This window comes from Anguilla rostrata, chromosome 3 (assembly GCF_018555375.3).
Source record: "Anguilla rostrata isolate EN2019 chromosome 3, ASM1855537v3, whole genome shotgun sequence".
Taxonomy (NCBI): Eukaryota; Metazoa; Chordata; class Actinopteri; order Anguilliformes; family Anguillidae; genus Anguilla; species Anguilla rostrata.
Genome location: NC_057935.1, coordinates 10,464,764 through 10,483,793, shown reverse-complemented (window position 1 = coordinate 10,483,793; position 19,030 = coordinate 10,464,764). Strand labels below are relative to the sequence as shown.

At 41.4% G+C, this 19,030-nt stretch overlaps 2 protein-coding genes across 4 annotated transcripts in view; one reads left to right on the top strand and one right to left on the bottom strand.

Moving 5' to 3' along the window:
• Positions 1 to 164: 164 nt before the first annotated feature.
• On the bottom strand, positions 165 to 15,017 carry LOC135250087 (histamine H2 receptor-like). Of its 3 annotated transcripts, none has more exons than XM_064326018.1 (4): positions 14,949 to 15,017; positions 5,843 to 7,235; positions 5,138 to 5,265; positions 165 to 2,882 (listed from the first exon to the last, which is right to left on the bottom strand). In XM_064326018.1, the coding sequence occupies exons 2-3, from the start codon at positions 6,894 to 6,896 to the stop codon at positions 5,246 to 5,248; spliced, it is 1,074 nt and encodes a 357-aa protein (XP_064182088.1). In that variant the 5' UTR covers positions 6,897 to 7,235; positions 14,949 to 15,017; the 3' UTR covers positions 165 to 2,882; positions 5,138 to 5,245. The 3 variants fall into 3 exon arrangements, with proteins under 3 accessions (XP_064182088.1, XP_064182086.1, XP_064182087.1); XM_064326016.1 differs by having other exon boundaries at positions 5,165 to 5,265; XM_064326017.1 differs by lacking the exon at positions 14,949 to 15,017 and having other exon boundaries at positions 5,165 to 5,265; positions 5,843 to 11,343.
• A 2,357-nt stretch (positions 15,018 to 17,374) lies between these two features.
• Positions 17,375 to 19,030, top strand: part of LOC135250085 (dedicator of cytokinesis protein 2) — an 80,741-nt gene continuing 79,085 nt past the window's right edge. Inside the window, exon 1 of the mRNA XM_064326014.1 lies at positions 17,375 to 17,552. Coding sequence (XP_064182084.1) covers positions 17,510 to 17,552 — 43 coding nt within the window. The 5' untranslated portion in view covers positions 17,375 to 17,509. The remainder of the gene's footprint in view (positions 17,553 to 19,030) is intronic.

The window sequence follows — 19,030 nt, the reverse complement described above, 5'->3', positions numbered from 1 at the left end:
ATTCATTTATATTTAATTCTGTGAGAAAGTTTTTTTCTTGGTAATTGGTTACCCCATCCTTCCCACATAGTCTTGTAGTCTTTAGAAATGCTTTGTTCGTACTGAATATACTTACAGTCATTGCTGTATGTTAAACTTAAAAGCTTGTTCACGTGGTACAAGAATCAGAATCATTTGTTTAATTTTGATTCTAACTCTCCAGTCACATGCACGCAGTCACTTCATATACAAAAAATGAAAATACACAGAATTGGAGCTCCATGTCAGAACAAAAAAAATTAAAAATTGGACCAAATCTATAAAAAGATTAAACAAGTAAAACTTTGCTGTGGTGAATTTGTAAAACAACAAATTCTTAGTGAAAGTTACTTCTACATTTCCGTCTGTTCCCACCCTGTTTCTCCCATGCCCCTGTCTCACCTCTCTTTCTTTTTTATATACCACTCCCATGCCTTTTTGGTCTCAGCATTTTAGTCTCCCAGAAAATATCAGGCTGTTACTTAAAATGAAGGGTCTTCATCAGGGCATGCACACATTATTGCTCACAATTTTTTGATATTTCTAGGGCTTTTTTGCTTTCTTTTTTGATGCTTTTACATGATTATATCTTATCAGGTTGGATTATAGTTTTATTCTGAACAGAAATGTGCTACTCACAATGTACTCTAAAAGGCTCAAAACTTTATTATACTGTTTCAAAATAGAATCTTAAATAATTATGTCTACACTAACACAATGTTCAAATCCATAAATAGACCAAACAGAGAGCTTCACAAGGTGTCTCTGCTTGCTTGAGTTCATCACAGCTCTGCAGCTCAGTGGAGTGGGAAGTCATCAATAGCATCAGATCTATAGAACAGTGGCAGGACATTTCACAGAATATTTTTTTACAGAATTCCTCATCATCTCTGCCTATGGTGCAGTCCCTTTCAGGCTTTCAGGCTCCTCAGAATCTCGCTCACTCAAATACTGTATCACAAGTCCCATTTTGCAGATCTTATCATTTCTAGATACCTTTCTATTATCTTTATGAAAAATAAAATACTCTAATTTGGTGGTGGTCATACTGAGACATTAACGGAGACAATGGCAATAACAGTGACAGGCAAACAAAAATCATTACTGCATTCCTCAGCAAAACAGTGAGACACAAACATAATTCAGTACAAAGGTTTACAGTATTACATTCAGTTCTTAAACGTGACATAATCAAAATATACATACAGCAGCACAAATCAAGATTTGTGTACTATCCTTAATGATTCCTTCTCACATTCAAGTTAATTGTTTTAACAATAAAATAACCAATAAATTGCACACAACAGGGGTAGAAGCATCCCATAAATTGCCCAAATTAGACTGTGATAAAGCAGTGTACACTACAAATGTGTTAAATTTGAAACCAAACAGTAGAATATAGGAAATTAAAATGGACATATTGTGACTCAAATCAGCTTGTGAGAGGAATCGCCTGCTTAGTCACCACTGCCATTCTCCTGCCTGGCTCTCCTTCAGTCTTCAGATCAGCGGTTGCTGTCTCAGTGGCCTGCACATCTTGCACAGAAACTGCAGGAGGATTGCACGCATGCGATTGGTCAGAGGAGTCAGTCATTCATGAATCCTCTCTCCCTGGGTGGTTGAAGCCACTTTCTGCTCCCGGTCGACACAGGCATAGTCAGCATTAAATTCTGGCCCCTGGGGAAAATCACTGTACCAAGGGCTAGTGCTTTAGCTAGATATGTTGCACGGCAGATCGGAAAATAGCAGCATATTTCATATTTCAAACATTCATTTAAAGCCTTATAAATGTGGAAACGGTAAACATTTAAAAATGAACATGACATGCTCATTGAATAAATTACATTTTTTGCACCCCAAAATGGGTGCCATTTAAAAATTAGATTTAGCTACGTCAATATATTCTGTCATCCATTGGCAATCTTCAATTCCCTCTGAGATCCAAGACAAAGTCCAAATCTCCTAAATTGCAGTAAAAATAGAGTCATAAAAATATACACTTTTGGCATTATTTACATTTGTTCTCACATCTTTCCAAGCTAGAAGTGCGTTATAAACATTGGCATGTTGATACCGAAAGTGCTACAATTGCTTAACTTAAGTTAGTTTAACTTACAAAATGGCAGTGGGAAGGAAGAGCTAAGGGACAGTGTTTATTCCAGGGCCAAAGATTTGTATAAAAGTATCATTACATCGGATTCTAATTTTATGCTCTTCCAGAGCACTTTTCTTACATTGTTTACAAACCAGTCTTCATCTTACTTTTTTCCTTACACATTTTACTTAATGTGACTCCGTCACAAATACGATCTTCATTGCCATCATTAACATCATCTTCAAATAAATTGTTTACTACTGGCAACAATTAAAATGGCACAATAGCACGTGATTTGTCAACAGTCCAGACTTCAACTGAATTTTTTGTCCATAAAAAAAAAAAAACTTGGCGGAGTTGTTGATTCCTTGCAGTGTAGACAAAACTTCCACTAGAGGGCATGAGTCACACAGGTTAGTCAGTCTTAAACCACAAGCTGTTTTGGTCAAGATTAATATTCAGGGAAGAACTATCGGTTCAGCAGCAGACTGAGCAGAATGAGTGTCTCTGAAGCATTTGAAGTGATCACTGTGCCTGCAGTGTCAGCCGTTGATTGAGGAATGCATACACACACCATTACATTTGACTGCTCTTCTTGTTTTGAGTCACACCAGTCCAGTCATGCAGTAGGATTAGGCCAGTGGTGCTGATTGGGTCTGAGGTTAGTCTGAGGCAATTCTCTCCGATACTGATTGGTTCTGAGGTCTGTCGGAAGCTCCTCCCACAGATGTCGACTCAGCCGTGCTAGAGAAGGCAGGTCTGTTTCATCCTGGGAAGAAACAGCATAAAAATTAACATTTTACCCTGAATCCGGCAACTGAAACTTTCAGAATGAGTCAGACTGCCACGATCCAGCCCCACCTCTTTTTTCCAAGCTGAATATTTGTGCAAGATTTCCCACCACCTTTCTGAAATATACATAACATGCACATACTGTATATTCCCATAGTTTTAGTCCAGCGGAATGACAGCCAAATGCTCTGAATGTCCTTTCATGAGCATGCCTCCCAGGTTTAAATTTGGTGAAATACACACATTATAGTTTGCAATTTGTCTTGCAAATGATTTCTAATTATTGTTGCATCTATCTATAGTTGCATTACTGAATTGCAGTACCTTTGAAAAAAAACAATGACACTATTGCATTTAAATCAAAGCTTAAATAGGCTTTAGACTTCCAGTCAGTATCTGGCCAACAAAGAGCTCTCATTTTCAAAGGGGCAGGTTCTAAAATGTCTTAGTTTTTAAAAATGTCTTGTGCCTGAAACTGAAACTGTGGTCTACTGGTAGTTCCTTTAGTCAACTTGGACTTCTGAACTTCTTTTTTTGTGCATGTCCTCATTTAATCACATACCTAATACAGAACTACATACACAAGAGGGGTATGAAACGGATATTGTAAAGACATATCACCCTGGAAAGTCTAGGATTCGCGAAGTAAGCGTCTAGGATTTACGATATGTATGTAAAGCTGAGAAAGCAGCAAGCCGCTTCAAATGAAGTAGCCAATGATGCACATTGACACTGCTAGCAAAAGCGAAAATGAAGCTAGTCATTTATTTTTATACAAACCGCAGACACATTAAGGTTGCACTTCCACTACATCTTTTCTCTACTCGCAGCTGACTAGCCGAACTGCGCAGTCGCAGTCTGAGGCGTACACTTTCATGCAGCATCTGCGCAGACAGACTGCGGTCATCTAATCGATCGGAGGAATTGCTCTCGCGGACTGAGACAGACACGACCCAGCCGGCCTGAACCATCACCCCCAGGGTGATACTGCATCACCATGGTCAGATTGGAGGGGCAAACAAGTGTAATAAAACTCGTACAATCCAGCCAAGTTAATCCCTCCCTCCTGAGGCGATGGTATGGTAAATTATAGGCATTAACAGGTATTGACTCAGTGCAGATTCAGCACCAGACTTTGAGACTTTGGGGCATGCCGTTACACAGAAAAGTAATGTATTAGCAATACCAGTCCCTGGCAGGCCAAGTACACAAATTTATGTTTCCAACTTTGTGGACAAATGCTGTGTATTTTTATAAAGCACGAAAAAGCAATGGATATTAATTATAAGGATTGTATATGAAAGTTTATGATGCTTATATATAAATACACACACACACACACACACACACACACATGTATGCACACACAAAAACACACACACATAAATATTAAATGAATGATTCTATTCAAGCAAGCAAATGAAACAGGCTGAGAACAACAATCAGTTTAAAGGTAAACTGGGACACAAATTCCAATCAGGTGTGGCGAGTTGCCCTGGAGGGCAACAAATAATTAGCAGAAGCATCACTCTGGGTTGAGCAGGATGCATGTCTCACCTCTCTCTCGCGACCCCCATTGGTTAGTCAGGGGCAAAAGCCACCAAAGCCACACATGAAGTGCCTTCCTCCAATAAATATACTGCATGTGCCAGCTTGGCTGGTGGGCTACAGGGTCACAGGAAGTTACACAATTTCAGTTCCAACTGACATTCCATATTGGGGTGAAAATGGAACGTGTGTCGGATTTGAACATAAGTTACTGTATGTCTGTATTCCTGTACATTATTGATAACTAAAAAGAAACAACCAAAACAAAATGTCAAAAATATACTTCTTGAATAATGGAAAGTTAAAATGAGTGAGAGAGTAGGCTTGTATCCTGACCCTTCTTTGTCTGGCAAGGGTAAACCTTTCATCAGTTATTTATAAGATTTTCAGATCCTGGAATAACCCTTTATTCTTTCTTACCAAACCTCTGTGTCCCGCTCATTCGCTCTGTCTCCTCCCTCCTCCTCCCCACCCCGGTGGATTTTTCCTACAGTAAACATTCCCAGATCCCATCTCTGCAGTGGGCGTGACGTCACACGGCCTGGCAGAACTCGGCTGGAACGGGGTGAAGGTCACTCCTGTGGCTGGTGGTAAAGCTTGACAGGCCTGTCCTTTATCGCGACTGCAGAAATCATTTGTGCGTACCGCATTATGTGCTTATCAAATATTAACTTTTCAACTCACAGCCCACTTTCCACCCCCTCCCCACACCTGTTTTCTTGGCTTGTGTTCACCGATTGGGCAGAGAAGGTTGGCAGTAGATACGTGCGGTCAGACATGCCCAGACAGACGTCAAGAGGAGAGGCTAGGATCTGGAAAGCAATAAAGGGGCTTCATCAGTGTTTTTAAAAGTGATATGTCTGCATTACTTGTTCTCAGAGGTCCTCATCCTATACATGACTGGCTCCTGCAGTCATGCAGACAGAATGAGATTTCCTCACATCAATGTTTGCCTGATGCTAAGCTTTCCTCATAGTAACATGTCCTCCTAAATTATATTCAGCAGTAACTGTAGCTCACAGTACATCTATCTAACAGCCACATGTCTGCCTCACCATGGAGTCTTCCTCATAGCAGTATGTCTTACAATGAAAGTTAATTTTTGTAAAATCAAAGTAAGTATTACACACAGTAACAGTAACAGTAACAGTCTCTCACCCATCCTGCCATGCCACTGTGGTAATGTCTTAAAATTAAACCAGCAGCACTTAGCAGCACCTTGTTGGATGCATTCCTTGTAACTCCTGTGTGCTGGTGTTTCCTGTCTAGCGAGTTAGCTTTCCAGTCAGTCATTTGGTCTACAGGTCACCTGTCCAGTTTCTATACTGTCCTGTGTGTTACGTGTCCCATGTATTTTTTCAGTGTGCTACTTCATGCACTGTGTACTACCTGTCTGGTGAACCGGGCTGTTGAGGGTGCTCCCGTTCCTCTCCTGAAGCACCAGGCCAGCCTCTATAGCGTGCCTCTCTCGGCAGCCATTGGTGTGCCCGCACAAGAGGACGAACTCCCCGGGGCTGGGGATGCTCAAATTGGTGGGGGGCGCCGGGCACACTCTCCGGCACAGCAGCTGGCTGTAGGCGGTCCGGAAGTCCCGGTTCAGGGCGGCGTACAGGATGGGGTTCAGGGTGGAGTTGGCGTAGCCCAGCCACAGCACTACGGAATAGACGGTGTGGGAGAAGCCCTCCCCCTCCCGCAAGCCCAGGTAGGTGAAGTAGGTGAAGTAGGGGAACCAGCAGACGATGAAGGCGCCCAGGACGGCCGCCAGCGTCACGGTGGCCTTGTGCTCCCGCACCGAGGCCGCCAGGCTGATGGAAGAGGGCCTGCTGTTAATGCGGCGGGCCTGCTCGCGCGCGATCCGGAAGATCCGGTAGTAGATCCCGCACATGACCAGCAGGGGGACGTAGAAGGTGGCCAAGCCGTCCATCAGCACGTAGCCGCAGTTCAGCTCGAACCTGCAGGCGTGCCGGGAGTCGTTCTGACGCTGGTTCTGCACCCGCAGGTCCGGCGTGTTCCAGCCGAGCTGGATGGGCACGAAGGACACCAGCAGGGACGCGACCCAGATCAGCGCCATCGCCACGGCGACCCGAGCGGGCGTGACCAGGCCCGGGTAGCGCAGCGGGGCGGTGACGGCGAAGTAGCGGTCCACGCTGATGGCGAACAGGTTGAGGATGGAGGCGGTGCACAGCATGACGTCCAGGCTGATGTAGATGTTGCAGAAGGTGGCCCCCAGGGGCCACTTCCCCGTCAGCTGCAGCACGGCGGACAGCGGCTGCACCAGCAGGCCCAGCAGGAGGTCGGCCACCGCCAGCGACACGATGAAACAGTTGGTGACGCACCGCAGCCTCCGGCTGGCGCTCACGGCCAGGCACACCACCACGTTCCCAAAGACCGTCATCAGTATTATGAGCACCAGCAGAATGCCCAGCAGCGCTGTGGATGTCATGACAGCCCACCCGACTCACGCCCCCAGGTCCACCCGACTTCACCTGCAATCTTCAACTCCCGTCTATGGATCAGGACAGACAACACCACAACCTGTGCTTTGAGGTGGTCGATACGTCTAGCAGTATCCCGGCAGATTGGTTCGAGAGCACTTGTCAAGAGCACAGCCAGCTGCTCATCTCTACTCTGCTTCTGTCTGCTCCACTTCGATGCGTGACAAGAAAAGGTTAAGATGTTGTGCGTATGAGTCATAGGTGTAGACCAGCGGAAGTATTTGGTGGGTGTAGCAATTTCTCAAAAAAACGACAACTGTCTGTGGATCTCCATCACAGCATCCTTCCTAGTTGATAACAAGAACATAGCATTATATGAAAAGGTCACGCTCAAGTGTACTGTATGTGTTCAGAGAAATACAGAATTCAATCTTAAATGCATGAAGTATGGTACAGCAGTGCTTCCCACCGGGGACCCACTCTGTATGCTGGTTACAGCCAATGTGTTGATCAATTAAGATTGTTGAAAACATTAATCATTTTTAATTTCACTTATTATATTTTTGTACTTTTGCTTATTCACAATACAGGTTTGGCTCACTTACTCTGTCTCTGGACTCTTTCTTTTTCCAAACAGTTTTGTTTCAGAGACCTGGTGTCCACACACTTTCAGTAATTATAACCCTGATGATTTCACCTATCAGTTTATCAATTTAAGACATTATCATGTAACCCTAAGGAACCATTTGCCATACAACACATTACAGAAAATTAAAGCCATAAATGTGACTGATTAAAAATCGCTGGGATGAGAATGTGGAACAATTATTTAGAGTGTGCATTGCTATTTCTGAAAGAAGGTGACCTTAAGATAGCACTGTAAATAATCTTTCAATAGACATTAAATGTTTCAATACGAATAATTAACAGCTCTATAATTCAGAGGTTGCAGTTATGGCAGGAGCAAAAACCAGCACATGCAGTGGGACCAAATGATCGAGTCCGAAAATGTAAGCAGTAGAGCACACTAATCCTTTACACAAACACACATATAAACCAGCAAGTATACTGTATCAACACATACAATGCCATACCTGACAGGACACCAGTGAACTCAGCTTAAAATGGCAATGGTTTTATTTGAGCACACATCCTTTCCTGAAGACACTTTATATGTGTGTTCAAATGTCTTTCCCCCTCCCCCCAGCGACCCACAGGAAGTGATCTCAGGATCTCACATCTTTTAATGTGTACACATCAGATTTATAGATATTGCGAAATGGCAGCTATAGCAACTGTTTACAAATGGTGCAAACAACATATAAACAAAACATTTGAGGGGCTTAAGACGAGTTGTCCGTAAAAGCTGTTGTCTCGTAAAAAAAACGACAACTCGCTATTCCCCCTTTCTCCAAGATTTGACTGCATATATGTAGCCCAACTAGAATATGACAAGAGAAATGTGGGGTCAGTTCACCAGTCCTGAGTTGGGGCTATATTTAAACGTTTTGATTGATCGGGTAGAAAGTCAATGTTGGCAGCCATTTAGATTTTAGGCTAGTAGTGTTTCGTAAACATTCAGAAGAGAAAGCGATGGTGGCCGTGGCTAAAACACAGGATATACCATGGTTCATACTATCACATCAGTATCTAAGGAGCTGTTATTCATAGGAATTTCAAAGTATACTTAAGCTTGGCAGGATTTTTTTCTTCTTCTGATATTCAGATACTGTATGCTAATTGTTCACATGAAATCACACCACAAGATTTCACTTTTGACATTTACTGAAACCAGCAACAACAAAAAAAGAAAAAGATACATTGATCAGAGACATGTTTAGCCCTGAGAACTTCAAATGAAATGGATTTACAGTTCAAGGTATGCTATAGTCTATACCGTTGCCCTCGCACCTCCAGAGAAGAGATCTTATTTTTTAAATCACAGAAACAGTATGCGATTTTCTCACACTGAATGTATAGAACACTGACAATCAGAGACCCGGCCTGCCTGCTGTACTGATGGTTTAAGAGGAACCACCGCAGAACTGTGTATTTAAATCATGGTCACCACCACCAGGAGCCTGGCTGTCACCCGGTCAGCCTTATCGGTCAGACTAGGCAATCAGTGAAGGAATGACGTGTGAAATATTCCACACGCGTCTGTCGTAAGCACAGAGTAGTCAGGACAAAACGCATTCACAGACCGCATAACGCCACACACTAATTGATTTAACGCTGCACTCCAGTGAGGACTTGGCTTGGATTTTTTTTTTCTTTTGTTGTGAAATCTGAATAATTGGACAACTTTTTTTGTCGAACTCAAGCACGTACAGTGTCTCAGTGTGTTGAGCGATGATTGTCTCTGGGTTAGGGTGGGGGCCGTGTTTGGGTTGGGGCGTATTTGGGTTAGGGTGGGGGTTCATGTTTGAGTCGGGGGGGTTGGTGTTTGGGTCTGGGTGGGGGCTGTGTTTGGGGCCATGGCATGATATGCTCTGTTGGATCAGTGCTGGGGCTGTGTTTAAAACAGGGTGAAGCTCTGTTTTTAGGTCAGCGATGTGGAAGCATTTATATCAGGACTGTCATCATGTCCTCTGAAACGTGTCTCTCTAATTTTTCTGGCTCACACTTGGCTATATCTCCAACAGAATAAAAAGCTGTCTCGCAGAAATTTGGGGAATGTGTCTTTTAATACATCGAGAACAGACAGTCATCCAAGTTTGCAGATAGTTATGTGTAGGGCAAAACACTGCATTCCCACAAAATCTGCAAGTGCCCCTTGGGACACAACAGTTTCTTACACTGAGAGAAAAATGTATAGATTTTTGGCAGCCAAATAATGAACCGGCAAAATAATAAATAAATATGTATCTAATGAAGTTATATTTTTGAAGTTTAAAAACATTATTGTCTTTTAGCCAGGACTTGACATTTACTTTTTGGCTCACCAGCCACTGTGACTAGTGGATTCCCAGCAAAGCCCCCCCCCCACACACACACAAAAAAAGGAATAAATATAGCCCCAGTAATTGGACAACGTATTTGCATGCCTTTGTTTGGGCATAACATTTGATTTGAATAGAAATCATTACAGCTATCCAACCTAAGCTATGTCTGTCTGTGTGTGCGAGTGGGTACAAAAATCTATCTAAAAAATTTTAAAAAGTCAACTTTAATAAAACATGCACTTAAAGACCATTTAAATGTGCATTGCAGATTGCAGACAAGTATCAGTGCAGTAAACGAAGAGTACACATTGTGAACAATGTTAAATTATAAATAATGTTGACATAACGCGCACAATTTTGCGATGTAAATAAAAATTACTTTGTTACTTGCCTGCAGCTGAGGAGAACTGGATATACCTGATGGCATTGAGCATTATGAAAATTTTCTAGCCGGTTTGTTCATAGCCAGGCTATATCTGGGCATAACCTGAGCTAATTTAGAGCTAAATTGAGATAATCCATTTATGTCAAAAGATTTTGTAACCGAGATTTCTTCCCCTGGATTCCACCTAGAGCTAGACATGGACCTACATCTGCCCAAGCCACAGAACTGCCTGTGGTCAAAATTCATGCTCCTTTACCGAACCATTGTTGTTTCTGTGTATGGTGCTGAAATTGTTGTCACTTCCGTGATTCCCGATCAGAACTAGGCTATGTCTGAAATCACATACTATGTACTACATACTATCCCATCGCCTTCCCATTATGACAGACACCTGTGCAACACTCTCACCGAAAAAAAATACAAAAAACTAAAACAAATACCAGAGCAGACCAGACTGTTGCTTCTGCCCTTATGACCCCTCGTCCTCTCATTTGCACACAACACAACCTTACAATGCTTCCTGAAAACACAGAATAGGAACAATTCACCGCTCAAGAAGAAGTTTCACAATCAAAATCATACTACGCCAGGAATAAATGCAAAGGCCTATTGTCTGCAAGTCATGGGACATGTGAATTAGATTGTCTTGTTTGTACATCTGCGGTCATGCTGAAGTACCAGGTTTAATGATCACGAGATACTAGAGCAATGCAAGCAATAGTAAAATACACAAAATCTACTGGGTCCGGCGTATATAATTACTTTCCATCTCTTGCACAGACTTGCATATACCTCATCTCAATTCTCCAAACTTGAATAATGACTTGAGAGAGGCATGTTGGAAGGGGAATGTAAATAGCTTGTCTCAATACAACGGCACAAGCTTTCCACAGTCCCATTGCACAAATCTATGGAGAGCAGCAAAGCAGAAAATGGTGATTTAACTTCCTATCTAAAACTCTCACATTCACTTTCTATGTCACGCACACATACAGTATGCATGCAACATGCTCAATCGCACAAAAAAGGAATTTCCATGAACAGCTGTCTTTCTGAGAAAGCAGAAGTGAAAGGTAGTGGCTGTTTGCATTGTGCTTTGTAGGACGGCAATCAAGGGCAGATAGAAAGCAGAATAGTTTCACTGCCATGGATGGGGAGGGTGGGGGGTGGGGGGGGTACAGAGGCAAGGTCACAGTAACGCCCAGTGTGTTTGATTCTTCACCAATTCAGGCTGTGATTTAACAATCTGGCTTGGTCTTTGGGACCATTGACAGTATAGTCATTAGTCCAACTCACCTGTAGCCAGCAGTCAAAATCCTGTTATTTCAATGACAGCACAAAACAATGACCCTAAGACACCAGAAATTGTGAGGTGCCAATGGTGTACAAACACAAAAAAGCATAAAGCTTTAATAGCTGCTCCTATAAAAATGTAGCTGGCATATACAAATCACTGGAGCACTGTTGGAGTGACACTTCCCATTTTTACAATCACAACACAAACATATGACTTTAAAAAATAAATATCATTGCAGTTGAGTATAGATGTTACATTGGGTCATGCTGACTAGCATCGTCTACAATGCAGGTGATTTTGGCCATGTTTTAAAGGATTTTACCATGGACTGGCTGTTCCTCCTTTGCATTATTTTGAAATATTATTGGATTTCCTTATGTTACACATATGGGAATATGTTATAGGTAGGTATAGCTAAGCAAATAATGCTGCCTGTATAGTGGTATTTACTTTCATTAACAATGTTAATTATTGGTTTGTTTGAACAAATTTACACTTATCAATTATAAATGGTCCTTCTCCACTTTCTTGGTGACGGCATACTTTTATATTCCTGAGACTAACACTCTTCTTTCCTTATGTTAGTTCTCCTAAATAAGAGCAACTTCTAAGTGATTCTAATGTAAATAAGTAATTGTTTGAAAACTTTTTTCTTTTCATTTTCTGTGAGAATTTGCAGCAGCACTTTATCTGAATTGTTTTTAGTTTCGGGATATTCATCATTGGCAGTTCTGAGGAAGGATTATAGATCCATGTAGTCCTTGCTGAAACTGAGGCAGCACATGCTTATTCAAATGCACCTGAGGTCCAGTGCTCATTACTGCTCATTGTGACTGCATGAGGTGGGGGGGGGGGGGGGATGCTGCAGCTGTGTCCACTTTTTATCTTTCAACTCCTTTGATGTTGGGGAAAAGGGAAGCAAGGGCAAGCCATTTCACAGAGAATTTCTGAAAATGGCAGCTTCCACTCCCCCATCTCATCACTTACACCTACAAGCTTCAGAGCCACACCCAATAACGACATCTGTCATGCATCCCCAAAAAGGAGGGGAGCAGTTTGGTCAGGAGCCATCAGGGATCCCCAATAACAGCTATTTCGATTAATTGGTGAATATACTCTACATTGACTTATATTGACAGTATACTGAGAGAGAGAAAGAGAGACAGAGCGAGAGACAGAGAGGTAAGGAGAGAGTATGGGCCACCAAATGTAGAGTAAAACACACCACATTTTTCCTGTGTTTTTTTTTTTTTTTTTTGCCAAAATAAGGCATTCCCCCAAAGATTAATGAGTATCTGCATTTGCAGCATTGTACCCATGTCTGTGTGTAATGTAGAAATAAAATCCGGCTACATCCTGCTAGCCAGACACTGTATTACTGCATTAACCAGTCTAGTCAGACTGCCGCTCCTGGTCCCCAGGTTTATTATTTATTTATCTATTTGAAAGGGACAATGGACAGTTAGTAACTGCCCCAGAATTAGCTTGATAGCTGAATTTAATCTGTAGTCCCTTGGCAGGTAAAAAAACGGGCAGGTAAGTTAACATTAGCTGGCTTCCTATGTCAATGTGCTCATGGCAAACTGTAAGTTTTCATAGATTGAGTTTGCTTCAATAGTCATACTATCTTAAGAAGTTAATGACTGGCAGGTAATAAATAAGTAAATGAAATATCTAAGCTTGTTTTTGTAAAATGTATATGTTTACACAAAATTAATTTTGAAACAAACGTTTAGTATTTAAATTACATTTTTATATTTGACTAAATATTTGCTTCTGAAAGAGAAACATAAGATATGTTAAATATCTTTCATTAAATATTTATTTTGAAAATCAGACTTAACATATAAGTTATATATTTAGCCTGTATATTTAGAGATATGTCAATCTAAAGGTTCATTCCGCATGTCTGTTAAATCTGAGAAAAAAACTCATATTTAGCATAGATATATGGGGAAATGCCATATTTAGTCTAAATTTGAGAGAAATAAACCAGGAAAAACGTGATGTGCTTTACTTTACATTTAGCATTTCATAATCATCCATAAGAGCATGCAAAAGGGAAAATGTCTTTTTTTAAAAATCATGTGATGTATAAGAATATCCCACTTATAACACGAGAGCAGGAAAAGGTAACCTATGCCATTATTACAGGTCACATGCTTGTTTTCACGTGAAGATTGTAGTTCACGTGAAAAAGCTAATAATGTGAAAAAATGTAATTCACATATGAAGATACAAATTTCACATGACTTAATTTGAACTGCAGTATTTTCTTTTCACACGTGAATATTTGAATTCACACGTGAAATTGCCATTTGAATTGAATTTAACGCATGAAAAGAAACTGTTACAGGGCAACTGCAGTTAATGAAATGTAAAGAAGCAGAGAAGAGTCCTTGAGAAAGTCACTCCAGATCTAAAATTGAATATCAAACATGTACAGTGTATTCACCGACATAGATAAGTACATACATGAACACACACATGACAAAAAATGGCACATGGGTCATTATACAGGAGACAGAGATGCTCTCATCCAGGCAGCACAACTGGACTCCCACTGAACTGTCACAAATTCTAACACATTCATACGTCAATAATAACACTTTCAAATTCTAAAATATCATAGCCGGATATCTCTCTATGAGATAGGGAAATTTGTGATGATTTACTGAGTGAGTTTTTCAGTATGTACACTATATTTGAGTAAGTAAGCCATGAATCAATTTTTAGTACAGACTTAGATCTGGATACAATAAGATTAAAATTCAATTAAAGTTTTTTACAGTTGAACATGTGCTGTAGTTCAGGTCATTTGGGGTTATTTGGCCCTGTGGTTTTGTATAATATTTTAAAATGCATACTTAGGGGGAAATAATAAATCATATAAGACACACACTTCCTTTAAAAACTGCTTTATGCATGAACAGGAAAAGTCTTCATATAGAAAACCAACACATGCACAGAATAGTGGTGTTCTCTCTCACCTTAAGCACTCTGAAATACACCCAATACTAATGGAGGGGGACAAGCCATATACATAAAGCTAGTTTACAAGCAACGAAAAGCTTGGAACTGTCCCCATGTGCATACCTTTGCACCAAGGAACTGGCGATTTAGCAGATGCTGAAAGCAAAATCTTTGTTCTCTGTTCAAAGTTACTCTTAAAAAGGTTTCTGAGTAAGAGGAAAGAAAAACACCATAAATCCAAAGTAATCTACCGCATCTTTAGCATTCACTTTTAGTCGAAACAAAGCCAGTCCAAGCTGAAAGTCATTTGTGAGCATGCCGAGATTAAAAACAAGTGATAAATGGACAAAGACAACACGGCACGTATAAAATAAGGCTTTGCCACAAAGCATAAACACGCTCGCAGTAACAAAGCTCCGCAGTAACAAGTCAGCTTAACAAAGACCGCAAATGAACTCACCTCCAGCGGTCCGTCGGTCCTGTAGAACATCAGCCTGATCGTGCCTGTGAAGTGTCTGCACAAGAATTTGGTCCTCTCAGAGCTGGGGGGGAGGGGGGGGCGGGGGGGTGTGCGGGGGTGTGGGGGCGTGACCGTGAGTGAGCGTACGGGTGGTGTGGGGGCCATGAGAGCCCATGCATGTGCACATGTGCAAGCCCTTGTCCATGAGAAGAGGCGGAGCCACTTTCCCTTCTTGTTCTGCCCTTCTCTCCACGCGCACGTACGTGCACTCTGCCTCCTCTTTCAATTCCATTTCAAGGTTCTTTATCGCAAAGACAATAGGCTGCAAACAATCATAATGGCCATTCCCGATCGGTCACTCTTTCCCCCACATACTCTGCCATCCACTCTGATGAATGAATGGTTGACAAATGATTTGTTTCTTCAGTGGACAGCTGAACCTGGTCACTCTCCTACAAAAGGAATATAATTTGATGTACTGCTGTGTGAGTCCTTGTGCTGAAGTTTTCAGAGAATAGAACTCTGTAAAAGGTGCACTTGTTTCCTGACTACATAAAGCAGCAATAACTGTGTGAAATTGAAATGAACTTTCCCCTGTACCTCAGCTTGACATGCTGTAGAATTTAATTCTGAGTGCCAAAATGTCACATTATTTAATGAGTTCATAAAACATTCAAATTGTTTATATCGTTTTGTGATTGGTTGGTGTTGGTGAATTTGTTAATATGTGTCAATCAAGAAATGGATGATTTTGATGTAATGCAAGGGTTTAGGGAAGAGAGGGAAGGTAGCCAATCTACAGTAATGTAAGACATAGTAATTCTTGAGGAAGGTTATCATTCTTGCTTTAAGCATACAATAGAATTATGTCCAGATACTGATTACCACATGTTGCAGATTGATGGACACCTATGTAATTATTCAGATCAAACTGATCTCCACTGTTATGAACTGTAGGTAGATTACAAGCCCTTGCTTTTAGATGTCTGAGAAGCAGTCAGCATTACTTTTCAGATTAGGTTTCAGATCCCCGTGTTCATTCAACCTGGTCCAGGTGAATCAAAACTCCCATTGTGACAAATTCAAAAAAGTGAGGTAGAGCAGACGAGAAACACTATTAGTGAGCCTGGAGGAGGAAAAAAAGAAAGATTTATCAACACCTACATAAAACTAAATATGTAGATAAAGGTCTGTTGTGACTCAAGGGTGAAGAAGAAGAAGAAGAAGAAGAAGGAAATCCTGGTGTTGCTGTCTTTCTTTCCCTCGTCCGTCTTCATTATGGGTGACTCCGGCATTTGTTCCGCGGTCTGTCAGCGCAAGCCGCCCGCTCTGTGCCAGCTTCATTAATCCCGCGCGCTGCATGCCTCCGCGCTGGTGACCGTTTCCCCTTGAGTAAACAAGATGGCGCTTTCACTCCGTTATCAGTCCACAGGTTTCACTGATTGTTGTGGGACTTCATACAATGCATCTACAAAGCACGGCGTGAATAACCACCGTAGATATGGTGAGTCATGGGGACTAATGGCCACACACATAGAAGTGCCCTTTTATCTGTCCAATGAATCAACTAAATGCCTACATAAAACACAGGACTACACAGCACGGTCCTCTCCTTACACCTTGTTCATGGCTCCTTATTCTGCGTACTCCCTACTACAAAGAATCCCAGCTGCCAACTCTACACGCTGCTCCATACTGCCTTCTCCCTACTCCTAAATTGCTACCGTCCTGTTCCCATTTGCACACTACCTGCAAAACACTTCAACAGAGAAATGTACAGAACAGGTTCGGTAAGGGTAAACAAATCTAGCATCTAATGTTAAGCACCTTACTGTAGACACACAAGCCTTTCCTTCGAAACATTATACCTCTTTGGTACTCCACGAATGGATAATGCCATGTGGACATTGTACATAATCATGTATAAATAATAAGAATGAAAATGAATGCCGTGCATATTTTCAATTCACATATGCATAAATTTTCTTAAATATGCCTCCTCAGCACAGTATACAGAACAGCGAACACATCTAAACAAACACACTCAAGCACAGTCCACCGTAAGGACCGAAAGACTTTGTCCTCAGAGAGCATTAGTATTCTAGTACAGTGGAAAGAGCAGCCTCTAGTGGATACATTATGTGATTTCATTGGCAGTGTTAGGTATTCACAACTGCATTATAATTAAGTTAGAACCAGGTAAGCTGAAATTCGGACACATTTAGTAAGATGTTTATTAAAATGTGAAGGTCATCATAGGTTTTGTGGATGGATGCCTGTATATCAGGCATGTATTAGAGCCATAGAGTTCAGAACATGTCGTGATTGGTGGCAGGGAAGGTAAGATGTCTACCCTGACCGTGAGAGAAGAGGAAGGAAGGAGGGGGGAGGGAACCTTCTCTATGAGAAACACAGAAGTGAGAGGCATACCGGAAACTGTCAGTCAGACACCCAGAGAAGAGAGAGAAAGACAGGCAGAGAGAGAGGGGGAGAGAACGAGAAAGGGAGAACAAGAGAGAACCATAGACAAGAGAGAAGAGGTCAAGAAAACTTCATCCAACATGGCTCCTTGGACGAAGACCACTGTGGAGAGATATGGCGTAGGTAAGAAGCTCTCTTCTCACCTACGCGGGTGCAAGGGTATCAACTGGTCCTAAGTCCTCACTCAGATGCTGCTTTGGACCACACTTCCTGTTAAACAGGATATGGGCGGGTGTGGTCCAACAGACACAGCAAAACTCATAGCAATGCACATGCATCATGTCAATATGTAAATATATTTGTTTCCTCAACTTAATCTGAGATTATAGCTTGAATTGTAATGACTGTCAGACATAGCATGGCTCCTAGCACCAGTTTAGGCCTGGTTAAGGGTGATGGCTTTGTTACCATGCAGACATTTGACGCGATCTTTCCACTTAATACCACATCCCCTTTGTCTGTTGGTTTTGCAGTAAATTCTTTATTCTACTACTTTATATCATTAAGGCATGCACATATGAAGTTATTCAATATAAGAATATGAAGTTAAAATTATGATTGTCAGGACTGGATCAGCAGGAAACATGATTATGACTGAAACATTCCCAGACTTTAGAAGCTTTGATCAACTTGTACACATTCAAGTTCCACCTCTCAGAGCTGAGTTTCAGTAAAACTCAATAGAATCCTGTGGAATCGTAGTTCTGGTTTCAGTCAGATGAGAGTAGTCTGGTACTGCCAAATAAACGTTTTCCTGTGGAATCCATAGTAGTACCTGACAAGTGCCACACCAGTAGAACAAGCTGTGATCAGACACTAATATGGATTCAGTAAAGTCTCAAAGCCAGTCCTGTGGCTGAGAGACAGTAGAACATGCCTGCTTTTCCTTTGGCAATCTACCCTTTATCAAAGTTTTTAGATTATCTGTGTCATTCCTATAAAAACAGAGCAGAGTGAAACACATTTCTTGCAGAAAGTAGCTTGTCATTTGGTGGGTGTCATCTCACACAGTTCAAACTATTGAATACTGAAATAAACAAATGCATATGCTGCATTACTGATAGAAAAGCCGCTACCAAGCACCTGACATCCAACACCTCATCCAAAATGATGGGCATTAATGTATCCACCCTTTGCTGCTATGACAACCTCCACTCTTCTGGGAAGGGTTTATACTAGTTGTTGGAGCATTCCTGCTGGGATTTGCTTCAATTCAGCCAGAAGAACATTATTGAGGTCAGACACTGATTGGGCAATTAAGCCGGGATCGCAGTTGGCTTTCCAATTGATCGCAAAGGTGAAGTCCTGAAGGAATACAACAAAAGGCTCAAACCATGGATACTTCTAAAAGTATAGGTTATCCATTCTTTTTTTGCTTTGATATCTTTACTGACATTTTATTTTCAGTCAGTTAATTTTAGAATTGCATGATTCAATATATGATTTGGTGAATTTGTGATATTTTTCAGCAAATCCATGCCCTTTCATCTCTTACATTTTGCGAAGCAATTGATCGTTGTTTTTAATGAAATGCGTGGTAAGAGACAGGAAGTGACTGAGAGAGGAAGTAGCACTGTTTTGTGGTGCAAAAATAGAGCTGG

Bases quoted from the DNA above. Each gene is read 5' to 3' on its own strand.
- LOC135250087 (XM_064326018.1), bottom strand. From the start codon at position 6,896: ATGACATCCACAGCGCTGCTGGGCATTCTGCTGGTGCTCATAATACTG. The intron at 5,266-5,842 runs GTAGTACACAGT...ATTGCTTTCCAG, and splicing joins CAGCCCGGTTCACCAGACAG to ATCCTAGCCTCTCCTCTTGA.